Consider the following 13,324-nt stretch of genomic DNA (forward strand, 5'->3'; position numbering starts at 1 on the left):
ACGCACGATACTGTTAACTTAGTTCTATTAAATCAACAATAAGACAAAAGAGAGACCTGCCACGTTTTATGGCCACTCATGTTAATACTGTGGGTGGTGACACTTATTTTCTTTTTGCATCCAAAAAAAAAAAAAAAGCTATAAATAAGCTTCCAGCCGCACAGCTCCCGGGAGGTGAAGCGCTATCCTAGGCGGAGCCTTGTCCGCGCAGGCGCACTAGGCTTCACGCGCGCCGGGAGAACGCGGGTGCTAGGTTAGCGCACTGCAGCACTACTGCGCAGGCGCGGGGCCAGCGGACCCTGCCTGTGGTCCTGTCCGCGATGGCCGAGGCGTCTTGGTGGTACCGAGGAGGTGAGGGTGGGTACACTTAGAGGACAGGTAACCCAGGGCCCATTGGCAACTCCAGGTACCCAGGAAGGAGCTCCATTCCCACACCCGCACTCCCGTGATGGTTGCCGGAGCTGCTACCAGGCGAAGTCCCTCTTGGTAGGCGGTCACCTCCGAGGGTGAGGGTCGCTTGAGGGAGTCCCTTCCTTGACTGCTATATCTGGAGCCAGAAGCCACTAAAACGAGTCGTGTTTTCCCCACCTTAGTTACTTATGTACGTTATAGTTACTCAGTAATACGAAGAAAACTTGTTTTTACATCTCACAGGGACTTCAAAACATGACCTGCATTACAGAAGGGAAGCGGAGGTTAACACCACACTTGAGGAGTTGTTACTCTACTTTATTTTTTTAATAAATCTATGCATATGTAAGTACACAGAAGTAGGTAAAAAATGCTGGTTGAACTAATAGTTAAAACCTCAAAAAATGACAAATTTTAGAGATTGTTAAGACAAATTTCAAGAGGTCATTATCTTATAATTGACTCAATTTCCACTTTTTAAGGGGCAAAACTAGGTCACAGATGTAACAGAATGCTTCCAACGTCAACACTGGCTGAATATGATTATTATCATTTTAATTTTCCTCTGGGTTGACAATTAGATTAAATTTGTTTCAGAGCCATAGAGATATGTTGGCTTGGTTCCAGAAATAAAAAGTACAGATGGAAGCCAACATAAAGTTTGGGGATGGCCCCAAGCGTTATGTTTTTCAGTAAACTGCTGCACAGTCAGTTAATAAAGTACATTTGTGCTGAGTAAATAAATGCAAACGTTTGAGGGGGGCAGAGAGACCCGCCCACACTAGGCTCCCCACCCCTCCCAGTGGGTCCACCGCATCGACTTAGCAGTAAAAAGCTTGATAACAGGTTTTTTTTTTTTCTATTTTAACTGCCCAGTGTGTGTAGCTAGAAGCTAACATACAGGATTTCTCTCCTCTCCGAAGTGCAGCTGTGTACTAATTAGAGTCGATTGGTATTGCAGGGGTAAGTGTCTGAGATAAAAGACAGCTGTAGCCAGCTTGATAAGGTTCCTAGGCTTCTTTATAAAAAGCTTAGTTCTAGAGATAACACTAACATGTGCTCATTAACAAGCATTTTAGGTAGTAGAAAATGTGAGCCAAGAGATTATAATTCCGCCAGAGATTTTTTAATACTTATAACAAATAAAACAACCTATATCTACAGTAAGGGGATTCATTGGCCATTGTAAAATATGCAGTGAAGGTGCTGGAGAGATGGCTCAGCGCTTAAGAACACTCACTGGCTGCTCTCCCAATTTCCAGCCCCCACATGGCAGCTCACACCTGTCTTTGTAACTCCAGTTCCAGGGCTTCTGACACTCTCACACAGACAGACATGCAGGCAAGGCCACCAATGCACATGAAGTAAAAATTTAAAAATATATATATGTAGTGACGTAAATACAACTGTTCAAGAATGACGCGGACTTTTTTTTTTTTTCTGTGCGCATGCGAGTGCGCATGCGCCATGCAGATAGTGGTGATCAGGGGACAGCTTGGTTCCCACCATCATGCGCGTCTCAGGTTGTCAGGCTTAATTTGAGTCTTTTCCCAGTGATCTATCTTACTGCCTCCACAATAGTTTTTGTTTTTTATTTAACTGAGGAGGTCTGGGGAAAAAAAACCAATAGTTTATAAAAGGAGAGAAAGAAATACTACTGATTAATTAATCAAACAATTTTACCATGTTCCAAAGCATGGGTTTAAATGTTTTACATGTTTGGCTAAAAAAATAAGTCTATAAAGTGTTTTTCCATACAAACATGAAAACCCGAGTTTGATCCCCAGAATCCATGGAAAAAAGCAGAACATGGCGATGGCTGTCATCCCAGGCCTGGGGAGGGCGAACAGCAAGCCCCGGGGCTGGCTGCAAGCCAGCCCAGCCTACTGTGAAAGCCAATGAAAGGTCCTGTGTCAGAAGCGAAACCAAGGTGTATGGCATCCTGATGTTGATCTCTTGCGTGCACACACGTGAGCACACACACACACACACTCCAAAAATTTGACAACCACGCAGTAAGAGATATCACCCTTATGATGAGATCTAGAACCCTTCTCTGGTTGAATTCAAGGTCCCGTAGTCTTAACCGCTCACTATGATATTGTCTATTAAATGTAGAGAAAATGCAAACAGTAGAATCCTGGATATAATGTGACCTCAGTTAAAAAAATATATTATGTGTGTATTTGTATACGACGAGGTAGCCACATGCATGCATGGTCAGAGAACAGGCTTGTGTGCTTCTCTCTCCCCATTTTTTCTTGTTGCAGTTGCATGCCAACTTAAATGTTGAGCCATCTCACTAGCCCTAATTTGACTTCAGTTTTTTAAAGAGACTATATAAACATATATATATGTATATACATATATATACACACATATATACATAACTGGGGAATTCATGTCTAGCTTTAGTACAAGAGCTGAAGGAAACCCCTCCCTGACTTGTACGGTTCTGGCTTTAATGATTAGATGCAACAGGACTGCTGAGAGGGCTCAGCAGATAAAGGCACTTGCCGCCAAGCCTGATGGCCTGAGTTTGATCCCTGGAATCCACACAATGAAAGGAGAGAAGGAGCTCCCACAAATTGTCCTTTGACCTCATGTTTGTACCATGACACATGTGTGTGTTCATACATGCGGATGCACACACACACACATACACAAGATAGATAAATGTAAAAAAAAAATACTTAGCCAATGCTGTTTTAAAAAAAAAAACTGGGGAAATTAATATTTTTAAACACTGCTGATGTGGGATTTTAAGTTACAAATTTTAAACAAATTGTTCTCCTTAGTGACATTTGGGACAGTCAATCCACATATGTACTACTTAAACAAAGTTATGTCATCTCTGTTTGTGGACACGTCTCTACCTGATGACGAAAGAAGCAGCTTTAGGTCCATTCGGAGCATAACTGAGTTTTGGAAGGTAAGATGTGTACCTGATGAAGTAGCCTTAGATAGCTCATTAGCCAGTGATTGGGCTAGCTTGTGCTATAATGCTTGCCTTGTAAGTGAAAGGCCCTGGGTTTGAACCCCAGCCCCGGGGTGAAAAAAAAAATTCACAGACAGTCCATAACCCTTGCCACACACTGAAAATGCTCAGGAAAGATTTATTAAGGGAATCAATAAAATTGAGTGTTATTTTTTATTAGAAAGTCAACCAATAGTATTTATTGTGAATCTTTGTTCACAATGTGATGCTGTTCTTTATAACTTCCAATTTTTTGATACTTTTTCAAATATTCCCATTTCCCTTAGAAAACACAAGATTTGTTCTATGAGTACTGAAGCCAGCCTTGATTGTGTAAATAAAGGCCACATGAGGGACAGTCTTACAAACTGTTCATTTCCCAGAACAGATATTTACAATTTATGTATGCAACCCTATACTGTGTGTTATAGTAATATGCAGTATTTAGTTTAAAAAAAAAAAAGCAATGTGTAATATAACTTAAACCCATGAGAAAGGTTCCTGAAGCACTGGAATACATAGGTTTTCTTTTACACGGAGCACAAGTCATCCAGAAGGAAGAATAACTAAAGAGAAGCAGCTGCTGGTCGCCGGTGTCACAAACACTTGGATGTGAAGGATGAGATAGTGGGGGAAGGCTCCCCAGAAGCGATGGCAGTGTAGATCCATTTTAAAGGGTCAATAAAGAAAAAGTATCCACCAGTCAGTGATAGTGCAGACCTTTAATCCTAACACTCAACAAGCAGAGGTAGGCAGATCTCTGAGTTTGAGGCCAACCTGGTCTACAGAGAGAGTTCCAGGACTTCTGGGGCTACACAGAGAAACCCTGTCTCAAAAAAGAAAAAGAAAGAAAGAAAAAGAAAGGTATTCTAAGAATAGGGGATAATGATGTGTGCTGTGTGCATTCATGGGTGTGAGCATAGAAGAGATGAAGTAGAAATGAGTGGATGGAAACCTCAGCATGATTATGACACCAGGAAGTTGAAATTTACTAAAGAGACAGTTGTCTTTGGGGTATGGGCAGAGATGGTGGCTAACTTAGGTACACAGAGAAGCAGTTAGATTGGCAGAGCTGACCTTAGGTGTACCTGTGACCGTGTTTTTCTAAGAAGGTTCACCACCAGTGGAGACCTTCCTTGAATGTAGCAGCACCATCTACAGACTCTGGTGAGATGGAATAAGAGGAGAAAGCATGCTCACAGCACATTGACCTCCGCTGCTGGAGCCACTGCTCTCAGAGCTGCCCCTGTTGGGCCGCACCCTTCGTACTAAGGCAGACTGAAACTTAACTGAAATCTTTCCTCTCTCGAGGTGTTTCGACTGGTATTCTGTCACAAGTGACCAGAAAAGTTCAGTAAGAAAGAGGTTAAATGTAAGATAAAGTCCAAGTGGTCCTAAGTCATTGGCCTTGTAGGAAATGAGGAATACAGTTGTCCTCCTTTAGCTGTGCTATGTGGCTGGTGACAAAGACAAGAGATGGGGACATGGAGTCCTGGGCTTGGGATCACTTAGAATAGGACGGGGACATAGCGAGGAGCAGCAGCCACCAAGGCCTTCATCTCGGTCGGTACTTAACTCAGGATCGCATGTGAATACAGTTTCTGTTGTCAGGAAGGTTTTCTTTCCCCCATGACCCTGGCCTTTCTCTGAAGTTCATGGAAGGGCCGCTCCTGGACGGCTTGTACTGGGACTCGTGGTACGGCAACAAACAGCTGTACAATGTGAAGAACAGCAGCCGCATCTACTACGAGAACATTCTTCTCGGCGTCCCCAGAGTGCGGCAGCTGCGAGTCCGAAACAACACTTGCACGGTCTACCCAGCGTTCCAGTCCCTGGTCAGCGACTGTTACAACAAGTACACAGCTGAAAGCGAAGACTTCTCTGACTTTGGCCTCAAACGCGCTCCAGAGTAAGCAATAGGAAATTAGTAGCTTTTTCTAGCAACTACCTTTGTATCTTTACAAAATTATTTCTTAAAAAGTCTGTCTTCCAGCTATAGTAAGAGCTGGGAGCTGTGGTTGAGCGGTTCTTTCTGTAAATAGTATGGGAAGAAGCCCTGACAACAGCGGCACTTACAATATAAGAGCAGCCTTGTTTGATGGAGGAGTGGGTGTCAATGTGGTATGTGAAATGAGTAGTTACCGTTGATGCAGGGGTGGGAGGGGGACATCAAGTCTGTGTGCATGCATACGTATGTTTGTACGTGTGTGCACGTGCACGGGAAGCCAGACATCAACATCAGGTTTCTTTCTAAATCACACTCCACCTTTCATTTTGAGACAGGCTCTCTCACTGAACGTGGAGCTCATTGATTCTTTCCGTCTGTTCCAGGGATTTCCAACCCTGTCTGCCCCCTGAGCTCCGGGATTACTGATTCACGGCCTAGCGGCTTTAATGCAGGTTCTGAGGACCTGATCTCTGGTCCTCCTGCTTGTAGGCATCTCCCTACCCCCAAAACAACAAAATTTTCTCTCCCGGTAGCTTTTCAAGCTGTGGCCCAAAGCTTTGTAGGATCCTTAGGGTGCGTCTGAGGAACTCTGCCGTTCTCCTCCCTCGCTGCACCCAGCTTAAGTAAGGCTCCTGGCTTCAGTACTAAAAGGGGCCTTTATGTCCCATTTGATGACACCAACTGAAGGTGCTATCTTAGTTACTATTTACTTCTGTGCTAAGATACCCATCCCAACAACCTATACAAGTTTGTTGGGGGCTTTCAGTTGTATGACTGTCATGGCTGGGCAGCACAGACCCACACCACCTTACACCGAAAGCGTCAGTGCTGTATACTCTTTTGGTGTCAGGCGTCCGATGAAAATCATGGCCATAGAACAGCCTCAACCTTTTTGTATTTCCTATTTATTACAGTTATTCGAATGTTTTTCCATTCATCATGCTCCCTAGAAACAGCTATGCTTTGTTCTTTTAGTTACTTCTTTTGTAACCATGTGCTTACTGTTTCTAAGTAATATCCTCCTAGTGTGGTAACATCACAATCCTGCATATTTCCTGTCCTGGCCAGGGATCTGTTAATGTAGCTCTCTTCTGCCACCTCCTGTATGTTTAACCTTCTGTTCTTAGCCTCTCAGCTATACCTGATTGCTTTTGATCATTAGTCTATAGTTCTCTTTCTTAAACGGCCTCCCCCAATCATCAGAATTATGGCTTTATGTGTGTTGTCTTTGCATGAGTTAGGGGATTTACTTTAATTTTCCTATTCAGGATATTGCCATATATAGCCCAGGCTGGCTGAGTTTGTGGCATTTGTGAGGCCATATATAACTTTTAAAAAGGTTATAAATTCATAAATGTAATGATACCTTTCAGATATGTTTGGAGGAAGCTGAATAGGGAGACTGAAGGCATTCTTCTTTTGGCTTTCTTGTAATTATTATAAGTTAAAAGCCAGAAAGATGGAGAAATAAAATTTTAAACATTTTTGACAAAAAATTAAATAAGATGTATGTGTGTCTGTGCATGTCTACCTGTCTGTGTGTCTGTAGGTGTGTGTATCTGTGTCTGTGTGAATGCAGACATACCTATACAAGGGTGCCACAAAGCCATTGGATGAGTCCATTGCCCACGACAAGTAAAACATGCTGGGTGTTGGCCCTTGTAATAAACTAACTCATCGTCTAGGCTACTTTTGAACTTTCTATTTCAACTGTTTTAAATTGAAGGCTCCCTTGAATTATTGGGATGCTCTCTCATCTCCCTTATTTCTTTGATGCCCCACAGATGGACGCACTCGGCTTCTTCCCGCATTGCCCCATGGCACTGGGGGTTTGTCGGTGTGTACCGAGATGGAGGATATATAGTCAGATTGTCAAAATCAAAATCTGAAACCAAAGCCAAATTTGTTAACCTGCGACTGAACAACTGGATTAGCAGAGGGACCAGGGCTGTTTTCATTGATTTTTCACTGTACAATGCTAATGTCAACCTGTTTTGCATCATCAGGTGAGTGTATGTGTGCGTGCGCACCCGTGAGTGCTCGTGCCCATGCGCAGGTTGCACCATAGTGCCAGGCATGCAGGTCTGTTTTGGGGACAGTTTTGGGGAGTCACCCACAGTGGGTTCCAGGAATCAAACTCAGAAAATCAAGCTTGTGTAACAAGTGCTTTCACCCACGGAGTTATCCTGACCACCAATACTTGGTTTCATATGGCATGAGGACATACAGTCCTGCCACCCTGGAATTGTATAGATCTGACATGTCATAATTTTTCCATATCATTAACATTTCTTGGTTTATGGGTCTGGGGAGATAGATAACGTAATTGGCAAAATGCTTGTCAATATATCAGGTAGGGTTTCTATTGCTGTGATAAAAACATTATGGGCAAAAAGCAGCTTGGGGAGGAAAGGGTTTATTTGGCTTATACTTCATGATCATAGTTCATCACTGAAGAAAGTCAGACCAGGAAGTCAAAGCTGGAACCTTGTGCAGGAGCTGATGGGGGTGGGGTAGGGGTGATGCTGCTCAGCTTGCTTCCCGTGGTGTGCTCAGCCTGCTTTCCTATCAGGACCACAAGCCCAGGGGTGGTGGTACCACAATGGACTGGGCTCTCCTCCATGGATCACTAATTGAGAAAATGCCTTACATGGCATGGAGACATTTCCTCAACTGAAGCTCCTGCCTCTCTGACTCCAGCTTGGGTCAGGTTGACACAAGCTCAGCCTGTACAAAGGCATTGCCTCAGCTGTGGTTCCCTCTTCTCCTTTAGCTCTAGATTGTGTCAAGTTGACAAAACAACAACAACAAAGAACTCCCTCTCCCTCCAAAAGACTAGGGCAGTGTGAAAGCGTGAGGGCCTAAACGAGTCTTCAGCACCCATGAACAGCCAAATTCAGTGGGTGGCAAACCCCATGCTGGGGGGAGGAGCTGTCAAACAAATTCTAACTGATTGGTCAGCTGGCTTAGCTAAATTAGTAAGCTCCAGGTTCAGTGAGTGAGCCTATCTCTAAATAAATAAATAAATAAATAAATAAATAAATAAATAAATAAGGTGGGAAGTGACAGAGGAAGACACCCAGTTCTAACCTTGGACCTATGTGCCCCCCCCCAACACACACACATACTCTGGTTTACTTTCAACTAGGCTTTTATATGGTTTTCTCATAATTATTTAAATTTCAAATGACATGCAACAATGACTACATCCTAGACCGCATAGTATGCACTGCAAAGTCTCTTCAATTCTTCTTAACTTTGCCATGTGATTTTGTTGTGGCGTATTCTAGCCGTTGATGCTGGGCTCAACCACTGTGACTGGCTTTTGGTCAATGAGATGTTAGCAGACATGCTGCAAATAAACAAGGTCAGTGCCACAGGCCGGCCGATCTGGGCCTCCCTCAACCCGCAGGAGAAACGGGGGTCCTAGTCAGGTCGACAAGGCAAAGGTGAAGAAATGACAAACAGAGCCGACGCAAGGGTGTGTTAGATCTGAATGTATTTGTGCAAGGTGAGATTCAGGCTTAAATACCATACAGCAAGAAGGGCAAATTACAAGAGTCACGGAGGCAGATGGGTTACAGCAAGAGGTGCTGGACTGAGGTCACATAGACAAGTGACCGCACATCAAGGTCAGTGGGATTTGGTCATCAGGTGTGAAGAGGAGTGGAGCCCTCCCTGTTGAGGCATTTTGGTATTCCTAGGCTAATTCTCTGATTCTGCTGGAAGCAATGACCAGGAAATTTCAATCTAGCATTTCCTGCTAATTCTTTGGGTCTAGCTGGGGGCAAGCAGTGGGGAGTTCCAACCTAACACTTTTAGCTAATGTCCTTGAGTGAGGGAAACCCTTCATTACTCTCTAGTATGCAAAACATTTCTAACTATTGTAAACTATCTATTGCCCTAAGGAATGTGTCTGACCCTTGTTAGCTCTAGCAAGGCAGTTTCCTAGAGAGAAATTACAAGTTATGGGAAGCTTGGTAATAAAGCAGGATAGGTTAGAAACATTGTGTTGACCAGGAAATAATGCCCAATCTTAACCATTAACAAATCATTTCTTGGGGTACCTTTATGCCTAAATATGAGGCTGTGTTGATGATTGGAAAGACTAATCTGGAACACATCTGAGTTAGGGGCTACCAGCGACTGTCTGAAATCCAGGAGGCACAGAACTCCTTTTGGATTCTTATTGCCTCTTATCCTTAATCAGGATTTTACCCCCGATATTTTGGATGTGACTGGAGTAGATGAGTGTGCATAGCAGGTCAGGATATAAGAAGGGTATATGTATGCTGACTTGCTGGGACCAGGAGGAAGATGAACAGGTAGAACAGAGTCAACTCCAAGATGTTGAGTAGGGACAGTCAAATGGTGGCTTGTAAGTCAAGCTGAGATCAGTGTGACCCAGCTGGATCAACTGAACTCTGAAAATACATAGGAAATATTTATTATAAGCCACTACTTTAGAGGCTGGTTTTTCATCTAACAAAAAGTCAGCAATACAAGACCTAACTTGGATCTTAGCTCTTTGACCTCCAAATCAGTTTAGAGGCTTTTGTTGTAAAAGAAAAAGCCAACTTAAAATGTTTTAAATAGCAACAACAAAAATTATTTCTGCCACATAGGAGCAATTTCAGAATCAGGGCAAATTATTTTCATGGTAAGTACAAAAGGCTAGCTCTGTTTTTGTCTGGGTGATATGTTTCATTATCCCCAGTGTCATCCTTATCTTAAGCTCCCTGGATGACTGGAACTAGAAGCAGCTGTGGGAAGATGCCCTATGTTTAGAAGAGCAGCAAACTGTTCTGTCCATTACTGAGTTGCCTCCAATCCTAGGCTGAAGTGATTGACAGAACTGAAGAGGTTCTAGAATCGCACACTAGGAAATAAACAGCAGAACATGATTGTAGCTGGAGAGTTAATCTGTTTCCCCTGAGGGATGGGATAGGTGAGTAACTGAACACAGTCAGCATCCTTTTTGGAAGGAGGCATGAGAAATGGCTACCAGAGAGACAGACAACAGGGTTGTGGAACATCTGTGAGCCACCCTTTTCTCATAGGTCTTACATTTTTTTCTCAGGATGGAATATGGAGTTGGAGTTTACACAGGCTAGGAGATTTTGCCCTTGTGCAGTAGTGAACAGCAAAACAGGCCATGCCCTTTAAAGTCTGTAAAAATTTTAACAGACTAGTAACACAGCCCCTGAGCACTTAACAGACTAGTAACACAGCCAATGAGCATGTATCTTCCACTGTCATTCTTGCTTTCCCCTCAGGAAATGGGAACTTTTCCTAACATTCACCTCTTCCAATGTTCCTGATGTGATAAAGTAGAACATATAACCATTTCTGTGTCCTAAATATGCTGGAAACACTGGGACATTTCCTAAGTCACAGGAAGAGCTCCTCTTCATGACATTAAGTCCAAGTTCTTGTCTCAAATTTTTATGCTTATGCCATTAAACATTAGGAAATAGCAGATTTTCACACACACACACTCCCAAGCACATACACACATTCCACATGCACACACTCCCATAAGCACACACACACATACACACACACACACACACACACACTCACACCTGCTTTCACAGTATGATGCCTTTGCCTTCACTAGATTCATCCCCTTAACTTTAGACTCCAGAACCATGATCCAAAACAAATTACTTTTCATTATAACAAATAACAAACCCAGCAGACTATGAACTGGTTAACTGCCATGTCTGTCAGTTACTGAATCAAAGCCTATCATTTCCCACACAGCTTCTTTAACTCTTCTCCTTTGGGACCACTTTTTGCCCAAGATACTTGACTCCAGGCACAAACAAGTCAAACATTGCTGATAGCAAATTATAAAGTATGTTGTACAATAATCTTTGACATACACATAATTGTGTCTCAGCCGTTTGATACTGTAGGATGCAGGGCATCTACAGTGAGTTCAGAGCTGACTGATACTTGGGCTTTATAATTGTCAATGCTGAGGAAACGGCTAAGCATAAATAGTACCAGATGGCAGAAGTACATTCAGAGCCATAACAGAAATTGTTGAAAATTCTGTCCTAATCCCAAGCCAAAACTTATTGTTACTTTTAAATGACTCAAGTCCACAATTCAAACAACATTGTTTCCTTTTATTCTCCCTTTCTTTTCTTTCTTTTTTCCCCATTTGAGATAGGGTCTCAATTATGTAGACCAGGCTGGCCTTGAACTCACAAATCCCCTACAGGAGCTCAGATTACAAGTGTGCACCACATCTAGCTGCAAACAGCAGTTTTCAAACCAAATGTTCTACCACAGTATAATTCAGAGGTCCTACTGCTTAGGTGCTTACGTGCTCAGAAACGACGGGAGGATAGCACTGAGTCTCTGTTTCCCCAGTATTAAGTCATCCCATTTCTCTAGGAGCAGAAAAAAACCCTATAATTCCTGTTGTGGTGAGGAGTCTGACCGGGGTGTTTGAGGCAGTCTGCATTGGTATTGTGTGCTGGGAAGCAGTGCCCAGTGCCTCGATGTGTGTTCAGAACATAGGCTGCAGGGAAGCTGTGCACTTCTGACTGGCACAGCCAGAAACGGGTCTGATTCATCTCACATTTGAATTAAGTTTTAGTCATTGTGCATTTGGAAATGTTTTACTGTTGCCGTGTGTGTGCGTGTGCATGTGCGTGTGCGTGTGTGTGTCCTAAATTCAGTTTAAGAAGAGATGGGTAAGCTGAACATGGTTGTATATGCCTTTAATCCCAGCCTTCCAGAGGCAGAGACAGGTCTATCTCCTTGAGTTTGAGGCCAGCCTGGTCTACATAGTGAGTTCCAGGACAGCCTGTACTGAAGAAAGACCATGCCAAAAAAAAAAAAAAAAAAAAGTAGTGTTGCACATTGCTTTTATTTGTTTTTCTGTCTGTGAAACAATCAGAACTACGCTGTTTCCCCTTCCTGTCTGCTGCTGTGAACCCATGCTGTGTTCTCCTACCCAGTGGTGAGCATCCACTGTGCACCCAAGAGGAGGCGGTTCTGTTGCTGGGTTGTATCTGTTTGGCAGCACTTTATTTCCATGCCAATATATCTTACTCGTATCTTCATGTAGGAATACAGCTGCACATACAGTTGGACCGCACTGTAGTACTGTGGTAGAAACATTGCCTCCCTGAATTACTGCCCGTTCTTAGTTACCAAAAATTGTGGAGAAACTGGAACAGCAGTGGACAACCTCAAAATCTTTATATATTTTGTTTTTTGAAAGAAAGGGTTATACCTCTGTTTGTCCAGCTCTTCATGTCCAACACCCAATGCCTAAACAAATATTTGTCTTGCCAGATAATGTGATCTTGACTTTTAAAGGCCATAGAGGTCACTGAGGAACTAGCCAAGGAGAACAACCAATTTCTTCCCTCTGACATTAAGAGCTGTAGTTTCTGAGAGAAGCCCTCTCTAGCTGCAGTAGCCACAGCACAGTGACTTCTGGGTAGAGACATTACTCCACAGGCTTTTCAGTATGTTCTCTGAGCTGTGTGACTTGTAGGGGAATAGGAAAAGGGGCACCAATAAATAAGAAGCTAATCTATAACTATCTTACTTATTTCAAAATGTTTTATGATACACTTTATATTCAGCATTTGAAGGAAGAAAATAATATACAGTGATTTAAAATGCAGCCCTAGGTTAAAACCACCTGTGTGACTCACCTGTTCCATGTGTAAGACTTTGCAGAGCTCAGTCAGCTAATGACTAAAGAAAGTCACTGCGTGAACCATGAAAGGTCAGGGACGCGCTTGTGCATGGTCATTAAGTCACCTTGCTGTCATGTGTATTACGTTTATTTTAAGTTCATGCTCCACACCATGGCGGCGTGTGTCAAGGACAGAGGTCACTCTGTGGGAGTTGGCTCTCTTCCCATCACGTGTAGGTCAGGACTGAACTGATTGTCAGGCTTGGAGGCGAGCCTGGGCTATCCTGCCAACTGATCACCACCGTGTTTTTTTTTTTTT

General features: G+C 43.1%; 1 protein-coding gene across 6 annotated transcripts in view; it reads left to right on the forward strand.

Annotated features, from left to right (window-relative positions):
• Positions 1-247: 247 nt before the first annotated feature.
• The window catches only part of Pkd2l2 (polycystin 2 like 2, transient receptor potential cation channel), a 33,877-nt gene continuing 20,800 nt past the window's right edge, over positions 248-13,324 (forward strand). For 3 of the 6 annotated variants that reach the window (XM_031365304.1, XM_031365306.1, XM_031365305.1), the window contains exons 1-5: positions 248-357; positions 655-756; positions 3,210-3,343; positions 5,041-5,297; positions 7,121-7,342. In XM_031365304.1, the coding sequence (XP_031221164.1) occupies positions 321-357; positions 655-756; positions 3,210-3,343; positions 5,041-5,297; positions 7,121-7,342 (752 nt within the window). In that variant the 5' untranslated portion in view covers positions 248-320. The other 3 variants (XM_031365307.1, XM_031365308.1, XM_031365309.1) reach the window with 2 other exon arrangements.

The sequence above is a fragment of the Mastomys coucha genome, unplaced genomic scaffold (genome assembly GCF_008632895.1).
Source record: "Mastomys coucha isolate ucsf_1 unplaced genomic scaffold, UCSF_Mcou_1 pScaffold13, whole genome shotgun sequence".
NCBI classification, from domain to species: Eukaryota; Metazoa; Chordata; class Mammalia; order Rodentia; family Muridae; genus Mastomys; species Mastomys coucha.